Source organism: Puntigrus tetrazona, chromosome 18 (assembly GCF_018831695.1).
Source record: "Puntigrus tetrazona isolate hp1 chromosome 18, ASM1883169v1, whole genome shotgun sequence".
Classification (NCBI taxonomy): Eukaryota; Metazoa; Chordata; class Actinopteri; order Cypriniformes; family Cyprinidae; genus Puntigrus; species Puntigrus tetrazona.
Window position 1 is genome coordinate 10,189,944 of NC_056716.1, and position 25,834 is coordinate 10,215,777.

At 36.0% G+C, this 25,834-nt stretch overlaps 3 protein-coding genes across 3 annotated transcripts; all 3 read left to right on the forward strand.

Annotated features, from left to right (window-relative positions):
- The first annotated feature begins 826 nt into the window (after positions 1-826).
- Positions 827-3,217, forward strand: LOC122362596 (trypsin-like). The gene is made up of 5 exons (XM_043264134.1): positions 827-926; positions 1,277-1,427; positions 1,628-1,878; positions 2,619-2,755; positions 2,831-3,217. Exons 1-5 carry the CDS (start codon positions 887-889, stop codon positions 2,978-2,980), a joined length of 729 nt encoding a protein of 242 aa, XP_043120069.1. The 5' UTR covers positions 827-886; the 3' UTR covers positions 2,981-3,217.
- A 3,643-nt stretch (positions 3,218-6,860) lies between these two features.
- gnb5b (guanine nucleotide binding protein (G protein), beta 5b) lies at positions 6,861-19,207 on the forward strand. The gene is made up of 11 exons (XM_043264594.1): positions 6,861-7,078; positions 8,492-8,628; positions 8,948-8,989; positions 9,432-9,508; positions 9,729-9,861; positions 11,367-11,510; positions 11,858-11,949; positions 13,616-13,664; positions 14,156-14,252; positions 18,089-18,255; positions 18,587-19,207. Exons 1-11 carry the CDS (start codon positions 6,967-6,969, stop codon positions 18,596-18,598), a joined length of 1,062 nt encoding a protein of 353 aa, XP_043120529.1. The 5' UTR covers positions 6,861-6,966; the 3' UTR covers positions 18,599-19,207.
- Positions 19,208-19,409: 202 nt separating this feature from the next.
- bcl2l10 (BCL2 like 10) lies at positions 19,410-24,543 on the forward strand. The gene is made up of 3 exons (XM_043264595.1): positions 19,410-19,553; positions 20,527-20,937; positions 23,640-24,543. Exons 1-3 carry the CDS (start codon positions 19,491-19,493, stop codon positions 23,760-23,762), a joined length of 597 nt encoding a protein of 198 aa, XP_043120530.1. The 5' UTR covers positions 19,410-19,490; the 3' UTR covers positions 23,763-24,543.
- Positions 24,544-25,834: the final 1,291 nt, after the last annotated feature.

The following is a 25,834-nucleotide window of genomic DNA, read 5'->3' on the forward strand; positions in this document are numbered from 1 at the left end:
TCCAGAGTGATTTTCTTAGCCCTTTTGTTCATTTCCTGTGATATTGTCGCCTTGATTACACAGATACTATATAAACTGAATTAAACTGGTCATTGACACCACTGAATTCAATAATGATTTGCATCTAAAGAAAATTAAGTCCTTAATCTTGTCATTTTACATTTTTGACAGACTGTTTTCATATTTGAAACTTTTACACAATCTGCATTGTTAAACGCACTTTACAAAAGGTGACGTGACTATTCTTTGTTTTTTTTCTCATTGTGTTGGATGATAAAGGGAATTTAGCATTTGTTTTCCCTCATATTCATATTCCTGTGAAACAAGAAGCTTTGGCTGGACAATTTCATGTTTGAGGTCACACTAGTGTGCTAAAATATATGTATACATTTCAACTAGTTTAATAGTTCCAATAGTGTTAACTATATATGCTACTGAAAACAAGTTACATTTTTACTGGTACAGGAACTAAATAGGAATTTGGTTGACACGGTTTTAAATTATGAATTCAGTATTTAAACCTTTATTATTTTAAAATAATTTTATTTATTTTTTACTATGAAATACAATCAGAAAAAAATAATTAGAGAGAAGTCTAGAAATTTAAGTCTTTTTTCATATATTTATCAAAGCACAAACAAGTAAATATACATAGCAAATTGTTTAAGTTCTAAAACTGACATTTGTTTTTGTCGACACTTTTCTAGCATTTATCATTCCCATGCAAAACTACGTAAAATTTGTGTAAAGATATGTCCCACGTGTCTATTTCCAAATTACTAGTCATGATTTTATTGGTTTGTTCTGTTTGTGTCAGTGTTACATCGTTGCTTAAAACGTGAACGCCATTCCTGAACTTTGCAGAAGTGCTCTCTCCTCAGCTGCAATGAAGACCACTGTGTTCATTCTACTGGTTGTGGCTGTGGGTATGTAGATCTTATCATTTACTTTAGTAGCCCTTATGTTCGACAGTCAATTTTAAACATTTTACTAACTGTGAGTCACTTTGCAACTAGCAGCCATTAATTTTAATAGACTGTGTCTGCTTAATGCTTTATTTTGATGGTCCCACAACAGACTAACCCTAACTCCTAGAATACAAATATTCTAACGACAGTTATGTGCAAAGTTACTCATGATTAGTACAGTAGAAAGTCTAAAGTGTATTACTGAAATAACATGACAATTGACAATTGCATTTTATACCTACACTAACCTGTATTATAGATAGTTTTTAACATCACTGTTAATAAAAGAACAATACATTTTTATAAAGCTTTCAGCTCAGGCGAAAAAATCATTGGAGGTTATGAATGTCGGCCGCACTCTCAGCCCTGGCAAGTGTACCTCAGCGATAACAGAATCTCATGTGGAGGATCATTGATTAATGAAAGATGGGTTGTGTCTGCTGCTCACTGCACATTCATGTGAGTAGTTAACCTCACTTTTTTTTAATAATATTTTACATTTTCACTACAATGTTACTACATGTCACTACATTTTCATATGAACTTTCAGTTCATAATACATTTAAGAGTTTAGTCTATTGAACACTGGGATTCAGCTCTACTTTGGAGTATTTTCATTATAAATGTATTTGTACATTTATGATTTGCTTGTCAAACAGACGCAATTACCTCCTCGTCTACCTGGGAAGCCATAACTTGCGTGCTCCTGAATGCACAAGACAGAGGATCGAAGCAGAAAAAATCATCCCTTACCCGAATTACAATAATCGCCCTCATAATAATGATATCATGCTGATCAAGCTGAGAAATCCTGCCACCCTCAACAAGTATGTGAGGCCAATCCCTCTGCCAAAGCACTGCACCTCTGCGGGGGAGAAGTGCCTGGTTTCTGGATGGGGCAGAACTGGAGGTAAGACGGCTGAGTGATGAAAATCTTCTTTTAATATAAAACTTACATAAAAATTTGATTTAGTATTTAATGTTTAGTATATATTTTAATATAACATTTTTTCAGTTAGCATCTGAAAAATGATCACACACTCATGTCAATTTTTTCAGGCACTGCCAAGTTGTTCGATTTAACATTTCTATTGTAAAACAGTTGTCACACAATAAATGTTTAGCTGTAATTTATCTCTTACCTTGAACTCAAGTCGCACGTTATTTTTAAATCTTTTTGTTGTAGTGTAAAATCACACAGATGAATCATCTCATTCACACAGATAGAACGGCTTTACAAAATACACGCTACAAACCTCATCTTTTATTTTTGTTACACTGATTTTTTTTTTCTTTTTACCTTTTCACTGCGTCATCACTATTTGTTTTAAGTTATAAAATCATTAGCTTGATATACCTTGAACACAACCGAAGAACAAACTGAAATGACATAATTTGGAACAAAATCAAAGAAGTTAGTTTTGAGTTCGTTTAGGCAGTTTGAATGGGCTCACCAAAGCGACATTTTCGAGGAGTTGGCTTTGACTTCTAATCACCTTTGAGCTTCCATTGGTCCGAGGTCTTTAGTGCTTTTAGAATGTTAAAGAAATCCATCTTTTTACATGTTTACTTCAATACTTTTTTGGGCTATTTGAACATTAGATATGTGGAAGATTAAAAGACTTAACACTGCTCGTGTTCTCTTTCCAGCTGGCCCTGCGTCTGCCCTGCAGTGTTTGGATTTGCCTGTACTGTCAAAAAAGCTTTGTAAGCGTGCTTATGATGGAATAATAACTCAAAACATGTTCTGTGCTGGATTCATGAGGGGAAAGAAAGATTCATGCGAGGTATGTCGTTGATTTCTTCCTTTTTATGTGTTTGAAATTTACATACAAATTCATGTTCTTTTTTTTTCTTCTCAGGGGGATTCTGGTGGCCCTGTAGTGTGCGGCGGGAAACTGAAAGGTGTTGTTTCCTTTGGCAATGGCTGTGCTAAACCGTACTTTCCTGGGGTTTATGTTGAGGTGTGCCGCTACACGAGATGGATCCATTACATCATAGCTAATAACTAACTGTTTGTTCAGTCTGGTTGGTCCATTACAAGTTATTTTTTATAAATATAAGTAATTAAGTCAAAGTCCCTTTAAGGCAAGTCATCCAACTTTGAAATGCCTCTCAGACAGCTATTTCAGTCAAGCAGGTATAGCTTCTGCTTGAAATAGGAAACATCAAATTCTATGGCAACCAGAGCTATTCATCTTCCTTTTTTTATTTTTCTTTTGTTATCTTTGTATATTTTAATCTTTGAATTAAATTCTTCTTGCATTAAGTATGTATTTCTGTCTTTCATTTTTATGTTTTAACGTTTCCTTTAACTGCCCTCGTCTCCATCGTCACCCCGGCACGGTACATTGTACCACATCATACCACATCATGTGAGTGTGCAATGTAACATACTTTAGAGCAGTGGTTCCCAACCGGTGTGCCGCGGCACTAAGGGGTGCCGTGAGATCTTTTGAGGGTGCCGCCAAAATTTCAACAAAATTTTTTTATTAAGGCAGAATCAGTGTAAACAGTATTCTCATATCATCTAGGACTAGGTATAAGGTGTTGTTTCATGCAAACTCTCGAAATGAAACAAATAAATAAATAATAATAAAAAAGCTACAGAGATTTTAAATATCTATTTCCTTATAAGGGTGCCGGAACTTTTGAAAGGCTTTCCAAGGGTGCCTCAAACAAGAAAAGGTTGGGAACCACTGCTTTAGAGTATTGACAACATGGCCATCTGCTGGCTTGTAAAATTTACAAAACTATAATTGAATGCATGATTTATGAAATAAATGCTGGGTTTAAAGTAACCCAATTTATCATCTACTCATAGATCAAATACAGACAAACACAAACATTGCTTTTTCTTCTATACTGAAAAAAAAATGGTTTCCTTGCATATTATACTGGTTCTATTTAGACCCACTTTTGCTATTGTTTCTATGTTTTGTTTTGTTTTTATTTCCTTGCCAGCTATCACAACTAATATTCATGAATATAAATAATTGAATATTAAAAAGGTTCCGTATAATTTAATATGAAGGTATATAAAACTTCTAAAGGAACATGGAAAAGTTAAATGCCCAAAATGTTAGGTATAACCTGACAAAATAACCTAGTATAATTTTCCCTTGATGCTGTCTTGAATGTTCGCTTCTAAGGGACAAAATAAAGTCTTTTTAAACATTTAAAAAATGGACGTTTTGAACATTCATAAAATGTTTAGAAATGTATTGGAAACGTTATCAAAAGGTTCTTACAATGTATACAACTAGTTTTTTTTTTTACCTCACACTTAACTTATATCCTGAGTTTTTAAGTCTAAAACTCTATAAAACCACTGTGTTTGTGATTTTTTATAATTTTGTATGAATACAGTTCTCAATAAAGCATTCAATTGTGGATTCACGGACGCCATTATGGCCTTTTTGTATAAGTTTTGATTAATTCTCATGTTTCATTAAACATAAATTAGTATGAATGTTTAAGGTTAGCTAAGGTCTGATCAGTTTGGATCAGTATGACACAAATTTTGACAAAAAAAATTTTGAAGTATTTTTTCATTTTGAAGTATCATTTACATACAGGTAACATTTTGCCTGTATAAATGGTTAGAAAGGTGCAGAGCCAGTATGAAAGAAAAAAATAAGTAAAAAAGCATTATGATGATGTTCCTGCGTCTAATAGACATAAAACAACAATTCCACCTAGAAAAAGTAGAAGGAAATATTGAGCAGATCAATATTTCCTTCTATCAAAAGCCTGTGACTATTCTCCTCATTCTGTTTTAATTTCTGCAGCTTGTAGCAGATCAGATCAAATGGTGTGGAGATCAATCTGCATGATTTTGCATGACTACATGTAGTTTTTCGAAACTTTTCACAGTTTTGCTTGAATGTCACTGTAAAGCCTGCGTCGATTCCTCTTCTACCCAAATCGATAGAGGCCAAAGTTAAGATCTAAACGTATACGTATTTTTGCCGCTGTTTCGCTGATGAGCTACTGTTCCTTAGCTTACAAGCTTAAGCAGTACTATTTGTGAGCCCCTCTGCACAATGCCTGTCTCTGACTGGCTACTATTTCTGCTGGTGAAACTTCTCCAGGGTTAAAACCCTAATGCTACGGTAAGGAGCTTAGCGTTTGCCTCTCTCCCAGGCTCAATCCCTGTCTCCTAACTCTCAAGATTGCAGCCTGAAAAGCACACACCTGATACAAACATCTTTTGAAAGGTAAGTTTAAATAAATAGATTTTGCAGTATAGCGTAAATCTGGAAAATATCATGAATGTGTCTACAAAGCATGTTTAGGTAAATAGAGTTAGTGAGTGCATTTCATGCAAATGAAATATTGTACTCAAGTAACGTTAACATTTCTGTCACTGGTTACAATTGTTATTGAAAGATTAATGGATGAGGATTAATTGGCCTATGTATTTCCATTAAATATTTGTATTTAATTATTTATTAGTTGGTATTACAGCGTTTTCTGCTACTCACTTCTAATTTTGTGCTTATTTTAACTTACACTTTTTGTCCGTATATAGTAAATGCACACACCATAGCAAAAATTTGGCATGTTTTCTTTCACTGTTTTTGTTGAAACGTATTCGTTGTAACATACGGTCAGGGCATATCAGAAAGTGTATCACAATTTTTTTCCTCCTCGTGTGTTCAGGTCCAGCCTCAACCGGACTCAAAGATGTGCGACCAGACGTTTGTGGCCATCACGTTTGGCCCGTGTGATAACTGCAGTCAGAACAAACCTCTGATGAATATATATCTGAAGAATGAGCCCATCAACTACTGCTCCCTTTGTGTGGAGATGGTATGTTATCCCAAAAATCCCAACAAGAACACTCGCTGCAATAATGAGTGTCTGTGCACAATTTGTGCATAAAACACAGGAAGGTAAAGAATCAATTATATTTTTAACGACACATCCTGGCGTCACAAGACAGTACTAAACAAATCAATGACATCAGTGTAAATTTTTGCAGACCTTTGGACGGTTTTAAGATGCTGTTGAAAGATGCTCTTTTTCTCGTCACATATAAATGCTCTTAATAATGTTGATATATTTTATGTCAACATTAAAAGTTCTGAGATGTATCCACGTATACAGTTTTCAGGTTAAATTATTGTCCTCATTTAATTATTTTTTCTTTATTTGCATTTTGTAATACTAATCTGTGAATGTATTTTATTTTGGATTTATTGTTATTATTATTATTATTATTATTATTATTATTATTATTATTATTATTATTATTATTCTTTGTTAATGGGGATTTGTGGATGTTACTTAGTTTTAAAAAAATATATAGTAACTTGCTGTTGTTTTTGTTTTTGAAAGTAAATCTCGAAGCATATATTGTATTGTATCAGTATTATTTATTTCATCTTTAAGGATTGAATACTGTTAAATTGTCACACACGTTTTAAAAACGGTTACACTGGCTAATGGTGATGCTTTCTAATTGTTTATTTAATGCCTCTGAGTTTTGTCTCAGAGGTGTCAGATACTGCAAACCACATCCTCATGTCATCGCTTACATAAAACACGTGTGTAAAGTGCTTTATCTGTAAGCTTTCGGGAAACAACGTTGGGCTCTTAAAGAACAGCACGCTTACTTAGTGCTTACTTGTAGCCGCTAAAGTAACCAACGAAATACCAGTCTATTTGCAAACAGCATACGAACGCAATAAATTAGTTAGACGCTACATCAAATTTGGAACTAAGCGTTTAAATGATACAATTATTTTGGAAATAAAATTAAGCTAAACGATTTAGAAACAAAGGTTTTAAATCACGTATATCGGGTATAAAGGTGATTTTGGGCTTCAGTCAGTGTGCTCCAGAAATAAATGTGATGCTGATGGTGGTGATGTGTCACGTGACGCTTGCGCTAACGTCAGCGCATCATAGGCTGTGCTGCTGTATCAGTTCTGGCTCGTAATAAAGAGCATATTAATCGACACATCCGTCATCCGTCTGTGTTTTCTTAAAGATGGCCTGTCAGGGACTAGCGAAGGGGGAAACCATCAACACGCTGAAAGCGGAGTCTGAGTCTTTGAAAGCCAAGCTAGAAGAGGAAAGAGCTAAACTACACGACGTCGAGCGTGAGTAAAACACTTAGCGGCCGTGTGTCAAAACCCAGCGAGCTGCCTAGCTGGACTGCATTCATGGACATCAGAGCTAATTCGCGGGATGCCAGTGTATGCCGTATATTTAGGCAGCTCGGTTTGAACACAGCAGTATCTGCTAAACACCAGCTATATGTTAAGACGTCCACGTATTTATTTTATGTACAAATGATCTAGCATTCATAAAATCACGTTGACGTTTTAATACGAGGACCCGGATATACATTTCTTGCTTAGGGATTGAAATTTAAATATTACATTTTGATAACTACAATTAAGGCCCGTGTGCTATAAATGTAACTTTTGAGATATTCAGAATTGGAGAAAAAGGGTATGAATTTTTGGAACTGTTGCCTTGTCTTTTAGAAGTTTGAGGCAGAATTTAGTGCAAAGTCATGAAAAAAAGATTCCATGCAATTACATTGACTTACAAGTCTGAATTTGCTGTAGCCTACTGTTTTGGGTTTTTTTTGGACTGTCACCAGTCCTGTGTTTTGTATGTTATGTCTTCTATTTAAATGGCCGTTCATAAAACCCTTTTGAGATTTACCCTTTTGAGAACCCTTTTATTTAAACTTAAAGGTACACGTTCTTATGGAAGACTGTTTCCACCACTGAATAAAAAATTAAAAAAGGTAACAGATACGAGGTATCTGATACAAACCGGCAGTTGAAGAATTGTTTTCTCACAATTTTGACAACATAGTCTTTTTTTCTCATCAAATCTGGACTTTATAAATTTTATTTAGTGGCGGAAAAAGTCTTCCGTAGGTCCCTAACTAAATAGAAAATGGCTACTCATAGTAATGATATTATAAATGATAAAATCTGTGTTTTTCTTGCAAACTCAACCAATAACATCATGCTTTGCCGGTTGAACTACAGGAGCACTCAATATAATCTCCATGTTTGTCCAGGTGAAATATTTCTGAAGTAAAGGGTTATTGGCATGTAATCACAAATTTACAGTATGTTTAATAAGATTTCTTTGGACTGATTTGTTTTGTTTCTGTCACAACAGTTTCAAATGAGGAACTATGATGTGTATTGTATTTCTGAAGGAATTAAGAGTCTATTATAACAAATTTTATGGATGTCATCCGTACACCAAGACATCAATACTCACCATACAAAATGCAACAATAGCGATAATACTATTTTTAGATAAAAATGTAAAAATAAATTATAAACAATGCAACTGTGTCATTTATTTATGCTGCAGTTCATGCTGGACGCCATCGGATTTTATTGCACTATTGAAATAGAGGGTGATATTGTTTGTTTACAGTGATATAAGTATCGCCTCTTGCTGATGCTAAGATGAGTTTTAGCAAATGTGCTGCTTCAGGTGGAAATGCGGTTAAGGGAGATTTGTTTTTCCGACTTCAGTGCATCAAGTGGCAGAGAAGATAGAGGCTCTGGGACAATTTGTCATGAAGACAAGGAGAACCCTAAAAGGACATGGAAATAAAGTGCTGTGCATGGACTGGTGCCGCGACAAAAGAAGAATCGTCAGCTCCTCTCAGGTAACAAGACATCTGGACACTGTTTTTTGATAATGTGATGTGTTGTCTGAAAGAATTAGAATATGCATTATGTAAGTTATCACTTTATTATATTCAATGAATGACGCTTTTGCTTTCTTTCACAACATAGCAAATGTTCCAGTTGTCTAGTAGTCTAGTAGTCTAAATCTAGTTGTCTGATAAACCTGTCATCAGATATCATGAATATTGCTGGCCCTTTGTTTAATTGCTTTATTCTTCATCTTTTGATAGAAATTTCTGCTAAATGACTTTCATTAGTAAAAAAAGAATTCTCTGAAACGTTGAATCTCTCCTATAGGATGGAAAAGTCATCGTGTGGGACGCATATACAACCAATAAGGTAGATCTTTCTGTCTGTGTCACACAGTATCCTCGGGTGATGTTTTGCAGTGCTGGAGCTGTTCAAAATAATAATCCGCATGTTTTATAGTTGTAATGCACTCTAATGGGAACCCAGGGTATTAGTGCCGAATTAATCTGGCAGCCATATTAACACACACACATTAACACATCAGACATGCACAATCTTTTTCTTTCGTGTACAGGACCACTGAAATATTTAGGAATATGTGTACATTGTATTATTAGTGTAATAATATTTGCATTCTTATTGTATGTTATAACAGCTTTAATTTGGAGAAAAGTAGTTTAAATGGCGAGTTTTGATATTTGTGGTGCGTTAAAATAAAAAAGAACGGAAACGTAATTAACATTTTTTATTTTTATGTATATTATGCATATAAATATGTAAATGTTTTTTTTTTGCGATGTGCATTATATAGGAGCATGCGGTCACTATGCCCTGCACCTGGGTCATGGCTTGTGCTTATGCCCCTTCTGGCTGCGCTGTGGCTTGTGGGTAAGTATCATGAGAGCGTCATAAGCGTTAGTAGCACTAGTAAATTTCATAATTTCATAAGTCGCTGCTGATCCTAACTTCAGAGAGTATGAGCTGTTTACATTATTTATGATATGTCTTCTAGTCATAGATGGTAATGAAATCCATATATGAGTCAAAAAATATATTATTTGCTATGCATTTCTCAAAGTGTTAACATTTCTCTTTGTCTTTCATTCAGTGGTTTGGATAATAAATGCTCCGTCTATCCACTTTCTTTGGATAAAAATGAGAACCTGGCAGCTAAGAAGAAATCTGTGGCCATGCACACCAACTATCTGTCTTCCTGCAGCTTCACCAACTCTGACATGCAGGTGAGTGTGTGTGTGTGTGTGTGTGTGTGTGTGTGTGTGTGTGTGTGTGTGTGTGTGTGTGAGTGTGTGTGTGTGTGTGTGTGTGTGTGTGTGTGTGTGTGTGTGTGTGTGTGTGTTCACAGGGTCGGTTATGCTTGTGAAGGTTTACATTTGGGAAACGCTCTCACAAATATATTAAAACATGTATAAAAAAAAATGTAAACCAAATTTGATGTTCCTCCTTAATTTAAGCTTTTTTAAGGTTTATGTGAGAGTTATGATTAGAGTTGAACAAATATCATTATTACCACTAGATTAATTCATATTAATTTCTATTTGTAATCAGTATTCACAGTGTAATCAGTGTCATATTCATTGTGATTACATTGATTTTCCACTAAAAGCTTAATAGGGTAGTTATTGTTGCTACTGTAAAAGTTTTACATGTTAATCAATTAATAGCTTTTTACAGAAATGTGTTCAGTTATATCAGGGTTTTTTTTGTGTAATAAAGAAAATTGCATTTGTATCTGAACCTGTGTGATTTAGCATTTATGTAATTTTATATAGAGTATATTTGTTTATTTATCTATCGCCTATTTATTTTAAATTACATTACCGTCTCAGCCCTAAATATTAAGGAAGTTCTTTCTTTCTTTCTTTCTTTCTTTCTTTCTTTCTTTCTTTCTTTCTTTCTTCTTTCTTTCTATCTTTTAAGCTGCAAAGTGTGCAGAGATGGTGAAATTATATTAATTTATAGTTTAATAATTTAGCTCTGCCTCTGTGGCAGTGATGGGTCTGTAATGATTTAGCTGATATTTATAGAACAAAAGCTAATTTCTTATAGCAAATATTACAGCAATTCCAAAACCTTGTCATGAATCAGTAAGAAAAGCTTCTTTTCTTTTCAGCATCTGTGATCTAACAGTGATTTGGAATAATTAATTCTAAAAATAACCACTGCATTTTTCTGCTGGATTTGTGTTTGTCATGAGTGTGTTTTAAAAAAAAAAATTGCCTGGGGTTTTCTCTCTCTCTGCATCATTTCGCATCCTCTTTCATGATTATGTTCCGGCCAGTGACAACAAAGACGAAGTGAGCTATTTTGTTTTCGTCAAGACAGGGGATTTGGTACATCTATTTTTAGAAGAGTAGAAAGTGAAAATTTTGCGGCTTCTAGTCATTATGATTTTTTTTTTGTAGGGTTTAAACTGAAGGGATTGTTCACACAACTATTTAACGTTGTGTCATCTGCTCAACCTGATGTTGGCTGTTTTTAACCTAGGTTCTTCAGGACAGTTAATAATAAATACTTTATTGCTGAATGTGTTTGTGGTTCTGAAATTATGGTAATAATCAACACCTCCACTAGAGGGTGATAAAAGTGTACCTTTATATACCTTAATACTTTTTTTCCAGGTCATTACAAAATATCAGGAAAAATTAAAAAGTGATCTATATTTGGTTATCTATTTATTCAAGGCATACACATAATATGTGTGTGTGTGTGTGTGTGTGTGTTGCAGATTCTGACATCAAGCGGTGATGGGACATGTGCCTTATGGGATGTTGAGAGTGGGCAGCTGCTGCAGAGTTTCCATGGTCACTCAGCTGATGTTCTTTCATTAAACCTCGCGCCCTCTGAAACAGGAAACACCTTTGTATCAGGGGTCAGATCCTCAAAACACCATCTACGCATATACTGTTCTACACACACATCCCAACCCCCACCCACATACACACATACCAAACACATGTGAGATTGCTATCATTCAGTAGAATCGGTGAAACGCTCATTTCAGTTTATGATGAAAGAAAGCACTGAATATAAATGTAACTGGCCATCATTAACTTTATAATCACGTGAATCGATTTTACATGTTAGGATGTTGTTCAATCGCAATGTCAGTTTGGGTAATGCGTAGCTATTTTTAGGCCACCGTTCTCCTGAGATTCACCCTGTTGTGTGTGAGTGTTGTTCTGCCGGTCTCTGAAGTGCTGTGTGTGTGTGTTTCAGGGCTGCGATAAGAAGGCCAATGTGTGGGACATGCGCTCGGGACAGAATGTTCAGTCCTTTGAAACGCATGAGTCTGACATCAACAGTGTGAAGTGAGTGACCTACGGTCTGGCACTTTCCCGATAATGCTCTTAAGCTATGCTCACATCACAGATCTTTTCCCCCACCGCATAACATTGCGAAGAGCAAAAAAATGCGTCGGATCTGATGATTTCAAATCTGATCTTGGCCACTTTATTGTGTGGAAATAAATCTGAGAAACATCAGACGTCACAATATGGCTTCAGTGTAAACAGTCGGGTTTAAAGGGATACCCCAAAATGATCGTTTTATCCATATTCACCTCATGTCGTACCAAACCTGTAAAAGCATTGTTTGCGTTCAGAAAATAATTAAAGATACTTTAGATGAAAACTGTGAGGCTTGTGACTGTCCCTTTGGAAATGGTGAAGAGACACAGATGAGATAAATTATTGAATAAAGTCGTTATTTTTATTATCTGTGCGTACAAAACGTGCTTCAGATTGAACCAGTGTTGGCAGATGGACTTTTCTGATACAGTTTTTTACTTTTCTCGACCTTGACGGTGTATTTTACTTGCCAGTCAATTGGACAGTCACATGCCTCCTGGTTTTATATTTAATTGTGTTTCAAAGACGAATTAAGCCTTCAAGGGTTTAGTATTAAATGGAGCTAAGCGATTATTGCTAAAACTTGTGGGTTGTAGAATCCCTATGTCTTTGTTTATAAAATATAATATAAATATTAATAATGTGTAATAATAATGTGACTGAAAAAAATGTTGGAAGTACTGAATATAGGCAACATATATGTTTTGTCTTAATTATAAAAATGTGAGGGGAAGTTATTTATTAAATATTGAGATTTGTATTCTGGTAAGTGTTCGGTGCATTACTCTACCAGTTTCTTTAGATACAGTATGCGGGCATCAAAGAAATGCTACCATATGTGTATTAAATGTTTAAATTTAAAACCATAGGCACTAGTTGGCCTTTGCTGCTATAACAGCTTCCGCTCATCCGTGAATAATTTCCACTAGATGTTGCATCATGCCTGTTGGGATTCACTACTACACAGAATATCAACAAGGTCAGGCACCGATGTTGGAAGATGAGCTTTGGCTTGCAGTTGCCATTTAAATTCACACCAAAGGTGTACATTCGGGTTCATGCCTGGGTTTTATGCAAACCTGTTCTTCCACATTAGATTCAGTGAAGCAATTATAAAAATGGGCCTATATTTGTAGATAGACAGTCATGATAAAACAAGAAATGTCCCAATTTTACCTAAAGTGTTTATATTGGGAGAATGTATGCCTGTTTGCTTGATTCGATGTACTTTTTGTGTACAACCTCACAAATCCAAAACACTTTAATGAAAGAGTTGGAATTGGGAGTTTGTAGTGTGAACAGTCATAGTGTTGTCTATGTGTTTTAAAGGGATAGTTCACGCAAATGAAAAACTGTTCCAAACCCATAAGACCTTCGTTCATCTTTGGAGCACAAATTAATATATTTGTAATGAAATCTAAGCATAGACAGCAATGCATATCATTGGGGGTTCGCGGTCAAAAAGCTTTTGGATTTCATCAAAAAGATTTCGTGTTACAAAGAAGAATGGTCTTAAGGGTTTGGAATGACACAAGGGTGGGTGATGACAGAATTTTCACTTTTAGGTGAACTATGCCTTTAAATTTAACTATCCCTATTTAAATTTGAACTTTCTACACAAATGCAGGTATTACCCTAGCGGAGATGCGTTTGCAACTGGATCTGATGATGCTACGGTAGGTTTTTCTGCATTACAACACACCAGTTGCCACATATCACCTTCAAAACAATCAATGGGCTTCTCAAAGATTACAAAGGATTTAAAGAAAGATTCACAATCAATAGTGCAAAACCTGTTAGTTTGTACCCACTGATCAATACTCCCCGTGCAAACATACACCCACACACACCCTTTTGAGCCAGACAATTAATAGCTTGATAATGGGTTTAGCTAATTATGCACAATGATCTTTTGATGACTTCATGCTTAATAGTGTTGATTAAATTAGGTTTAGAGATACTCAGTTGATTGTGCGCGAGAGTGTATTAGAATGGATGTTTGCGTGTTTATGATTGTCTGCTGTTGTTATAAGCCAGGTCAAAGTCCATGCAATGTGTCCTTGTTTTCAAATCAGATCATGTCATCTGTTAGTCAGTCAATGATCGCTGAGACTCAATGAACGAGACTTTGTAAGTTCACACCGATCTCACATTCGTTTTGTTTCAGTGTCGTCTGTACGATCTGCGAGCTGACCGTGAGGTTGCCATCTACTCTAAAGAAAGCATCATATTTGGAGCCTCTAGTGTGGACTTTTCCCTCAGTGGTAAGACAGTGGACACAGGCCCTTAATGCAGTGTTTACTTAAAAATAAAAATGCATATGAATAAATATTATAATTTAGCAATCAATTCACACTCATGCCATTCCTTTTTTTTGTTTTGTCACTGAACACAAAAGGAGAATGTCCCAGGTGTTCTTTTTCATACTTTGAAACTGATTGACGACAGTACCATAAAAGCACCAACCACAAAAGTATCCTGTGTCTGCTATAGATTTGCGTGACAACAGACTAAAATTTAAGCTTTCGGTTTATTTTGATGGTCTCCTTTAGAAATTCTGTTGACTGTAATAACCTTTGAAACTACATGTCAACTAACTAGCATTATAGTATTAGTAGGGTATTAGTCTCTTAGGGTTACTGGAATAAGCTGAGATGTACTTGCAAAGTCACTTATGGTCAACAGAGTGTATAAAGAGACCATCACCATACATTTAGCAAATGTACTCATTATTCACTGAAATGAGCTGTTTAACATCAAAATCAACTTACATCAACTCTCAAGTCTCAACTGAGACTTCAATCTTCAAATATGACATTTTATAAAGATAGCTGTCCCAAAAATCTAAATGTTTTCATAATTTACTCAACCCCATGTTGTTCCAAGCCTGTATTACTTTCTTTGTTTCTGTGGAACACAAAAGAATATGAAAATTCATTGGAAGTTATTAGGATCTCTTGTTTTGCAACACGCAAAAAACAGTTGAATATTCTTCAAAATATCTGTGTTCTACAGAAAAAAAGCAGCCACACAGGACGTAATGCGTGGTAAACATCCCTTCTTAAACCTGCCAAGCCAGATTTGATTATATTCTCATTAATGTCAAACACGATGGGACATGTTTTTGTGTCATATCTGAATGTGTAAGAATGACACATTTTAGCAAGATTAATTTTTAATCTAATTCTTAAAATCAATAATATTTATGTTTTTTTTGAGGCTTGAAATCCATTTTATTCTCAGTAATTCCAAGTAGCTATGTTTGTCTTTATGTTTTAACAGAATTAAGTACAATTGGTTTTGAAACAGCATGGTGAATAAATGATGACAGCATAGTCATCAGTCATCACTTTGCTCTGATATCTCACTTACATATGATACACTGACTCTCATACACTGCTCTAGGTTTTTACGTAATTGTTTTCGTTTACGTTATTTTTAGTTTCTGCCTCGTGTACATTCCATGTACCATGTTGACAAAGCAAAAACATAATTGTCAAAATTGTACTCATTTCAAAAGGTGAAATAAGTACGCTGCATACACTTCATACCCTTAGCTAAACATTTAGCTAAAGCACCTTTACAATCTCAAGTGTTTTTCGTTTGAAGTGACAAGCTTTGATCATGATCATTAGGCAATTATCTGCCATTCTTCTCCTCACCTTTTCACCTCTCATGCTATGTCAGGTTGAAATGTACATTTTTAGGTTTCTACAAAAATATTTGTTTGACTGTGAGTTTTCTATGAGCCACTTTTTCTATATGCTTAAGGTCCTTGTCCTGTTGGAAGGTAAACCTTTGACCCAGAGGTTCTGAATGCTATGCAGTAATCTTAGTATTTTGACGTACGGAGTCTGATGAGTCTCTCGGTCCCTGAGAGTCTGCAAAAAGGCAAAAAAAAATCAACACACTTTACTTTTGGGATGGTACTCTGCTGGTGACGAACAGAGCCGGTTTCCTTCAAACATTATGTATGGAATTGAGGGTGATCAGAACAGAGAATATTGTTGTCACAGTCTGAGGTCCTTTAGATTTTTTTTTTTTTGTAAATACCAAATGGGTTTTCATGTCTTGCCACAACGCCATAAAGCCCAGATCGGTGGAGTGTTGCAGTGATGTTTTCCCTTTATGTTTCTAACATTTACTAGCAATAAAAATGCTTTTCGAGCTCAATTTTAATTAAACGTCCAAATGAATATTTATGCAATTGAAACATTACGTTTTTATTGTTAATACATTTTCAAATGAAGGGGTATGAATACTTTAGGAGTGCACTGATTATACAGGGCGCTTAAGTCCTTATTTTAGTACACAGGACACATAGAGATGGGTATCTGCTGTAATGAAACCCAGGGTGTCCAAGGAATGTTACTCAACAGAGTCAAATGAGAGAACAGTCAGTTTCCTCAGCTGTGACGCCCACACTTGCTAGGATAGCATGTGTCTAACATGTGTCTCATTAGGGAATGTAGACTTATGATATTGCTTAAGAAGAGTATAAAGAGGTGCTGTAGTTTAAAAAAAAAAAAAAAAAACATGCAGAAGTTATAATAGAAGACTTGAATATGACATCATTTACTCACCCTCATGTTATGTAAAGATTATGTAACCCAAAAGGAGACGTTTCGCAGAATCTTTTTTTCATGCAATAAAAAGGAATAGACAGTGTCATGCTACAAAAAAAATAAAAGTACACATAAAAGTACCACAAAACCCATGCCTTAAAAATCTACACTTTCACCTAGCTTCCAAATGACAATTTATATTACTATATATGTAATTAAATACAAAAAAGACTATTAAAAGGCAATACAGACAGTTCATATCCTGTGATTTCCCACTGCACTGAAACACTATAGAATGAGAACAAAACTGAAATGAGCTGGATAATGATGCTGTTTTTTTTCTATACTCTTGCTGAATCAGATTTGATCAGACAGGATTGTTACTGTGCGGTGTATTAGATCTCACGTGTATAGTAAAGACAAACTCACCGTGTCCGTCTAGTCATGATGATGTATACATTTCAGTTTCAACAGTCAACAAATTATACAGCTACGTTATTATTCCAGCTATGTTACGAATAGTCACTAGTCCAGCTAATCGCAACAACGAATATACAATAAAACATGATTATTTATAAAGTATCAGTTTGTTGTTTTACACACGTGCACACAGACTTTTTTCGTAAACGGCATAGTCATGAGATAATAACAAAAGACAATACTTTATTGATTCTGATAAGAAGTGTGCAAACATTTTTGACGATCGTTTCTATCCGGTCTGCTCATTTATAGTGTTTTACCGCAGCTGTTGTTTTTTGTCTAATTTGAGTCTGTATTACATCGATTCCGGCAACCAATATCAAAAGAAGATGATATTTTAAGCTCCTTATGTAGCCGAATCTGCGTTGTTTTGAATTAGCCGCCTTAGTCTTCCCTTTATTTTGCATTTGACATAATTGTGACGTCGCTACGTTTGATTGGCCTGGTTGTGCATCACTCAAAAAAAAAAACAGGCCAATCAGAAGTGAGGCTCATCAATAGTAATTAGGCCAAAATCGACAGGTTTTTGGCAAACTTAGTGAGGAAGTTGCTGTAAAAACCCGTTAAAGATAACCCGTAACAAGATATTTATTGTTACTTAGGCCACAAATATATATTCTTAAGGACATCGATACCTAAAATAAAACTTCAAAAAGGTGTACACCATGGGACCTTTAAGAATCGATGAACTGTTAGCTGTTATTGAACTATGCACTTTGAGACATTGACAGTTATTGAACTAAAATAAACATTGAACTGTCGTGAGCTAAATAAGTGCCTTCTGTAGAGCTGACCTCAACTCATTTTATAATTCATTAACTTTGCACTGTTATTGAATTGAACTAAATAAACATTGAGCTCTACTGACTACCTAGCTGCTTTATAATTGATTTGGGTTTGCTTCGTAACTGATTAATTTTCAGTGTTCAAATATTGCTAAATTGAATCAGCATTAAACTCATTTGCATTGTGTAGAATAAATGTGACTTCACTTAATATTATATCAAACAGCAACATTTTACCTTCTTTACTAAACTGTTTTTTTTTTCCCACAGGCCGATTGCTCTTTGCAGGATATAATGACTACACCATTAACGTATGGGATGTCCTGAAAGGTACCAGAGTGGCAATTCTCTTTGGCCACGAAAATCGGGTCAGCACCGTCAGAGTGTCCCCTGATGGGACAGCGTTCTGCTCAGGATCATGGGACAACACTTTGCGGGTGAGTGTCTGCTTCAGGTCCTCTGGGTGACTTACGTAATATATTATATAGCATGTTTTTGCTCTTTTACTGGCATCAGGGACTATAGATGGTAGGGACTGGCAGCAGTTATAGGTGTTTTACACCATCCTGTGATGTCTGTCCCTTGAGAGCATGAGGGGAATTACGCAACATAGGTTATAGTTTCCCTATGGTTGTTTCTGCCTAGCCTTTATGTAAAGAATAGAAACTCCTTTGTTCCTCTTTTGTGAATCAGCAAACACTAAGCCAAGCTTCTTGGTTTGTACTGAACTACTTTACCTCCTAATCTTATCTAATTTGTTTGTTGCAGATCTGGGCTTGAAGAGTTATTCTGCACCGGTGTGAGAAGATCTGTACTTTTGCTTGTCAAAATCACAGCACACAGTGGGGCTGATCTATAGAAATACAGATTTTCTTTTGTTATTTTATCACAATTAAATGTCTCTTTTCCATGGCTTCTCACCAAAAAATATATAATAGTAATAATATATAAAATACACTATTTGAAAAGGATTGCCGTTCAATAATTAGTTTGTAAAATATTTTTTTAAATTAAAAACAGAATGTTTTAATATAATTATCTATACTTTTGTAGGTATATTTTATGGTAATGATTTAAAGAGAATTGATTTCAGTAGGCCTACTTGTACATTTGGTCTAGATCAGATCTGTATCTAGAAATCTAAAAATTACTGTCATGAATGAGTTTTGCTTGCACTAGAATTAAAAAATATATATAGATAAGTGTTTAAAGTGCGTGCGTTTTCATATCAAGTGTAATATAATCAACATTTATTAATCAGTGTTTGTCCACATCAGTATTAGCAGTGTCCTGAAAATATACGCTATATGTTATGTTTACTATTGCTTGGTGTTTATAAGTGTGAAATATTGCCACTGTATTCAGGAGGATTAAAAATATTTTCCTGTTTTTGTGTTTGTTTGTGTATTTGTGTGTGATAAACGCGTTAAATGGTGAAATGGAAACACTTAAAAATGAAAATAAATAAATATTCGTCTATATGTAATTAGGGGAATGCATTTTAAATCAATATAGTAAGCCTATAGTGACGTAATGCTCAAAGCTAAATCATTGCGGATCAGAAATATTGAATGGAAAGTACAATACGAAAGGAAACGAGGGCGTGGCTTAGAGAGAAGGGGCGTCCTCTACGTTGATAAAGCGTGTGCAGCAGGGTGGAGTGACGTCTCCTATGAGATCTGACTGCTGTTTGCGCAACTGTCGGTGGAGAGCGCAGTCTGACATCGCTGGGAGGGTAAGCTGCCCTTTTATTGTCACTTTTTAAGAGAGAAACGCTATATCGGCCAATTAAATGGCTTTCAGAAACACGCTTCATTTAAATGCGTTGAGAAAAGCGTATATTTGAAGCCCGTTCCGTCGGCTCGCTTCTTTATTGTGTTCTCTTGCGTAATGGCGCAGCCGGCTTTGTGTTTCACAGTGTTGCGTGCGCTGCCTTTCATTTCTCGATGCCGTGTCTTTATCCAGTTCAGCTCATTCATATGGGTTCTGCGCCGATACTAGCGGCAAAAGTGACGTAAGCAGGTTCGCAGGGTGGACGTTGTTGAATCTGAACGCAATTGGTTTTTATATAAGGCCTGAACTCAGACAAACAGCCGCTGACTATAATAGCCGTTATTATGAACCATTTATGAACTCATCTGCGTTCTGTTAATGCCGTGTTGCTTTTATTAAACCGTAATGCCATACAAGTGAAATGAAATAACGGGTATTAATAAAAGTGTGGTAAATGGGTTTTTGGCAATAACTAACATCACAGCAAGAAATTATACATAATTAAAAACATTCTAAAAACGTATTGCCCTGAAAGCGAAGTGTACATAGTATCAATTGTGATTTTTTTCATCAGTGGCAATAGCTGCAGTAACTATAATATTTTGGTAAAAATTGTGTTTACAGTGGTAAAATAAAAAAATAGACTATAGGTTAAAACTTTAATAATCATTTCATAGAATAATTTATTTAAATACTGCAGAGCGACAAATTAATGTTAAGCGTTCACATAATCCCTAGTTTTAGAGACTGCATTAATAAAACTTTAAATTGATAAAGGTTGATTGTGGTGAAATTATAGGCCACACTGCATGACATACATCATATGTGTGTATATATATGTATGTGTTGTGTGTGTGTGTGTGTGTGTGTGTGTGTATGCACACAAAAGACTAAACTGTCTAATATATTGTGACCCTGACTTTTTATCTTACTAGAAAATGTCCTGTTGGTTGAGGGAACAGACTTTGTTGCTGGCAGAAGATTACATCAGCTTCTGCAGCGGAATCCAACAGACGCCTCCCAGCGAGTCAGCAGAGGCCATGAGATACCTGGCCAAAGAGATGGAGCAGCAGCACAGAACCAAATTCCGATCCCTCTCCCAGGAGTTCCTGGACACCTGCGGATCAGATCCCAGCAAGTGTCTGCAGAGGGTCATGAGGGAACTAGTGGGAGATGGGAAACTGAACTGGGGAAGGGTGGTCTCCATCTTCACTTTTACTGGAGTGCTGGCCAGTGAGCTTCTGTCCAGAGGAGAGAAATCAGAGTGCCCCCGGAGACTGGCCGAGACCATCGCCGACTACCTTGGAGGGGAAAAACAGGATTGGCTGGTGGAAAACGGTGGCTGGGTAAGCATTAGCTGCTCAGAGGCCTTTATGCCAGTAAATGGTTATATTTTTGTTTGTGCAGTAGAGTGTTGGCGTGTAGGTTGTAGGAAGACCCCGTGTAGTTTTTTTCTACATCAGTTTTGGTTGATGTGAAACATGCGTGGGTGTGCTCTGAGAAACTCAGTCCATTACAGTGTTTGAGACCACAATCTCTTTTAACCTTTACTACCTGTGTTCTTCAAAATTTAATTGGAAGTAGTGATACGTTGGTCTAGTTTTTGGAGTAGTGCTGTGTATACCTTCTTGTGGCCACCCTGTTTTTGTCAATTAGAGAGTGACACAAGCCAAAGAATCTTTGGAATGCTTGCGGAGAAGCAGAACTGCTCTTTAAAACACTTTTAAACAGGCTCTCAAATGTCTAACCAAGGACTTTTTCTGTGTGGGCGACCATGAGACTCCCAGGCACTGACATATGAAAGCAATACTTGTTCCGACTTTAAATACCCTCAATAACCCCAGGAGATGTTTATTTATGAAGACTGATATCTGCTGTAATTACACGCATGATTCGGAGGAACATGTTAGTCAACACCGTCGCAAATGCAAATGGTTTATAGTCATAGGGTGATTTAACATGAGCATCTCTGTTTATGAGATCTAATGAGTGCACTTTCCGTGGCTAATATTAAAAATATTTTGTGGAGTGAAGGTTCAATCACATTAGCGTAATTTGTCAAGGGTGTAGCGCAGTCACTTACATTTTTGTTGGTTAATGGCAAATTTGCATGACTGGCTTGTTGTGAAATCTTTCACCCTCACAACAAAATTTATTAAAACCTATTAAAATGACTTTGCGTCTGAAAATTCAGCAAACAATGTGGTAAATGTGACCACAGTTGCAATGTTCAGAGAAATCCATTATATCACCAGACAGAAGTCTGTCATCTCACCAGAAGATCAAAATTTGTCGTTTAATGCCAACTTTATAAGAATAGTTGAGCTGCAAAATCTTACATTTATGAATTGTCACAAACCTTCTGCTCTTTTTCCACGGAATTTTATAGGGGACAATTTGTAAAGCTTTAAAAAGGTGTTGTTAAAGTAGTCTATACGACTTTATTTCACTATATTTCAGGTCACATAAAATCAATAACTTAGTGTTTTCTGTTTAGACATACCATATTTGAATGCAGAGGAATAAGCTTTGGCAGAAAGAAAGCAAATAAAAGCTTAAAAGTAAGTCTGTTCCTCTCAGAATGCTTTTGTATGACTTCAGAAGACTTGGAGTATCATGCGCAAGTAATATGGAGTGCATTGTCCGCTCTCTTCCACTTTTGCTGTGTGGAAAAGAGTACCTGGTGCACTTCTTCTTTTGTGTTCCGCAATGGAAAGTCACGCAGATTTGGAATGTCATGAGGGCGAGTCTACTCTTTTCAAACGTCACTAGTGGTGTCACAGTAAAGTCTTAAAATCATAAATGTGCTGGCTTAAGTAAAACGTCAGCTTGTATTTGCATGAATGAAGAGTTTGAGAGACCTGGTGCGGTCCCTTTCTGTCTCTCTTCCCTTTATTGTCTTTCTTTTATTTGGCAGCTGTTGAAAGCAGAGCCGAAGGCCACTCAGCCATTTAGTCTTTTGTGTTTACCATACGGTTGATCTCCGTGCTTCACTCAGAGTTTGTGCAGCGTATGAATGCGAGTTCGTGCACCTGGGCTCGCTCTGACCAGTACAGCAGGTGTCTGTCTGAAGACAGCTGCTCAGTCAGACTCCTCAAGCCTTCTGCTGTTTGTTCAGGTCCTTAGGCGGTTACAAACAGCAGTTACACACGCTTGTGCTTTTGCCTTCTGCTTCTGAAACTGGCACACTGTGCCACAAAATGGCCAGAGTAGGGCCAAGAGTAATGTCAGAGCAGAGAGGTGAACACTGTGGAAGAAATGGTCTAAATGGTGTTGCAGGCTAGATTCGAACCCTTGTCTCTCACATGAGCACTAAAACTTAAATATATCATGACATGACTTTAATATATACTTTTTATTAGGTTCACTTAAATATATTAAATTTAGCACATTTATGTTTTGACTGAAATTATTCCTTTTATAAACAGGAGGCGGCTTCTTAAGGACAAAGCGGCTGGCTGCTGCTTCTTTAGACAGAAGTTTCTTCGCAAACTCTATTAGACTGCCTTGTTTACAAAAACAATCTGCAGTCAAATGCTCTGAACAAACTTAAAATCCTTTGACGCGATCCAAGATGCATTGATTTAATATTTAAGGCCTGTATTAAAATACACCATGCAGTTGTTCCTGACACTGGGATCCTTCTGAAGGCTTTAGAAAGCAGTTTTAAAAGGATGTCAAAGTGAGAGTGTCATGTTGTCAGAACTACCTAAAATACATGGATTGTGTCATATATTCGGCCAACAATATGCCTGTTTTGGCAGATGACTAGATTTTGAAACATGTGCATTACCCGCTACTACACAGCTCTGAGGAATATTTAATGTGAAATATTATCAAAGATGTATGTGCGCTCATCAGAGTAGGGTTATGTAACACTGTCATATGTTCTGAGTGAGTAAGTAGGCTCTGATATTATGTAATCTCTGCATATTGTTGACATTTTAGCTTGTTTGAATAATAAGGTCCAAAATACTGGTCTGAGTGTATCATATGGGCGTTGGAAGCAAAACGTAATTCTCATCCTGATCTGTCTTGTCTTTTGTAGGAGGGTTTCTGCAGGTTTTTCCACAACGCAAGACAGCTGAACCAAGAGTCTTCGATGAAGACAGCACTGTTTGCAGCAGCAGGAGTGGGTTTAGCTGGTCTAACCTTTCTCTTAGTACGCTAATGATAATTATTAGGTTTTTTCGCTCTCTCTTTCACACACAACACATCTGCTTTCTGTCATATAGCTATAAGTCAACAGTTCTGGTCTTTAGGATTTTTGCACATTTTTTTTTTCCATGTCCACGCCTGTAGTTACAGCAAACAGTCATTCATGTTGATTGTACACTCTTCACATGGCCTTCAGGAGAAAAGAATGAAAGTTCTGGTTCTTTGCATATCTAACATGGTGCTTTTTATTTTATAGTTGCTTTTGTCACTTGTTCCTGTGTAAATCATGTTAGTTTAGATAGTATTTCCAGTTTGTGAAAATGACACCAGTTTATTGTTTATTTCAGTCTGAAAACAAGATGCCCACTGATCGCAGTTGTCAGAAACCACTGTAATTGCATTAGAGACAAAATATATATTTTGTAATGGAGCAATTCTCTGTTAGACCACTTTTTGCCTTGACTAGTGGTTTACATACGATAATTTTACACCTTTGGGATGTCTCTGCTTCATGCTGGAAGTCATTTGTTTTAAAGGTGCTTGCTTGTTTGGTTCCAAACATCTCTGTGATATTTTGCCCATTGTAAGTTTACGCTGTAAATTTATTTATTTACCTCTTAAGAACAAATTATTACTATTTAGGCAATTCCCAACAATTGACAAAACATTATATTTTTGCATTTTTATTTATTAACTTCTTAATAAAATAATTTTACTGTGAAACCATTTTGTGTTGCATTGAAGTTTTTGTGTTGTATGTAAATTATATAAATATGAACTTTGTTTTTGTTTCAGATTGGTTCTCTAATATGTGCCCACATGTTTTGTTGTGTCCCGACACTTCAGAGCAGATTTAATTTCACAAAGCAAGTATTTGTTGTATAATTTCAACAGGATGTGTTAATACGATGCTTTGGTGCTTCTACTTGGATGCATGGACTAGTACAGTGTTTTTCAAACCTGGAGGCACCCCTGCCCTACATATTTTGTATGTCTTCCTTAGATACACCCAGTTCAGTTCTTGCAGCCTCTGCTTGCGAGCTGATGAGTTGAGTCAGGTATGTTAGATAAAGGAGACATGCAAAATGTGCAGGGCAGGGGTGCCTCCAGGACAGGTTTAAAAAACACTGGGCTAGTAGTCCACGTAAAGGAAAGGAACATTATAGGGCTACAAAGAGGCCTTCAGAAACCTGACTGCTAAATGCAGTTAGGTGTTACATACATGCATAATGATGGAAATCGTTTTTTTTTTTTTTTTTTCTTGAAGGTGTTCCAGAAAGCAGGATTAATTTGGTGTCATATAAACCCCAAATTGGGGGTTCATTTAACCCAAATCTTTTATTGCTTGTGGTTATCAGTTCCAAAAACAGTTTTCCTGGCATTAACCCCGCCTTGTGGTTCCATTTTTGCACGGTATGAAACCTGTTGCATATTTAATATTCGCATGCTCTTGAAAATCACAAAACACTGTGCTGTATGAACATTTTACCATTTGAGGGGAATATATTTTGGATGAAAACCGTGAAGGCTTTGGAAAGCCCTGAAAAGTATGTGAAATCAAAGCATAAATGCATGTAGACAACTTATACTTGCATTGCGGCAGACACAGAAGAGCGTGCACAGTTTGCATTTAGCTCCAAAATGGCACTACTGTAATGTGGAGAGACACAGAAGTTTTTTTTTTTTTTTTTTTTTCTTTGCATACAGTGACAGTGTTCATTACTTGGAAGTCAATGAGACAATGTTTTTTTTTCATTCACATGATCTTTAGTTGCCATTCCGAAGATGAACAAGGGTTTACAGGTTTGGAACGATATTAGGGAAAGAGATTAATGCCAAAATTGTTATTTTGGGGTGGAGAAACCCTTTAGGAAGTGACTTTTTTTTTTATTCTTATCTATATAGTACAAAGTTCCTTTCAGAGGAAACTTTATAGCACTTAGGGATGCTACACAATGCTAGGGCCTTCATGTTAATAGGTCACATGCTGTGTTCTTTTAGTTAATGTTCCCTGACACAATATGCAAATAAGAGTCTTGGGAATGTAGAATCTGAAACGTCAAACAATGTATGAATGTCCAGGAG

Coding starts and splice junctions, on each gene's coding strand:
- LOC122362596 (XM_043264134.1), top strand. CDS start 887: ATGAAGACCACTGTGTTCATTCTACTGGTTGTGGCTGTGG. Junction 927..1,276: donor TCTACTGGTTGTGGCTGTGG/GTATGTAGATCT, acceptor ATTTTTATAAAG/CTTTCAGCTCAGGCGAAAAA. Junction 1,879..2,618: donor TGGATGGGGCAGAACTGGAG/GTAAGACGGCTG, acceptor TTCTCTTTCCAG/CTGGCCCTGCGTCTGCCCTG.
- gnb5b (XM_043264594.1), top strand. CDS start 6,967: ATGGCCTGTCAGGGACTAGCGAAGGGGGAAACCATCAACACGCTGAAA. Junction 8,629..8,947: donor GAATCGTCAGCTCCTCTCAG/GTAACAAGACAT, acceptor TCTCTCCTATAG/GATGGAAAAGTCATCGTGTG. Junction 9,862..11,366: donor TCACCAACTCTGACATGCAG/GTGAGTGTGTGT, acceptor TGTGTGTTGCAG/ATTCTGACATCAAGCGGTGA.
- bcl2l10 (XM_043264595.1), top strand. CDS start 19,491: ATGAGATCTGACTGCTGTTTGCGCAACTGTCGGTGGAGAGCGCAGTCT. Junction 19,554..20,526: donor AGTCTGACATCGCTGGGAGG/GTAAGCTGCCCT, acceptor TTATCTTACTAG/AAAATGTCCTGTTGGTTGAG. Junction 20,938..23,639: donor TGGTGGAAAACGGTGGCTGG/GTAAGCATTAGC, acceptor TGTCTTTTGTAG/GAGGGTTTCTGCAGGTTTTT.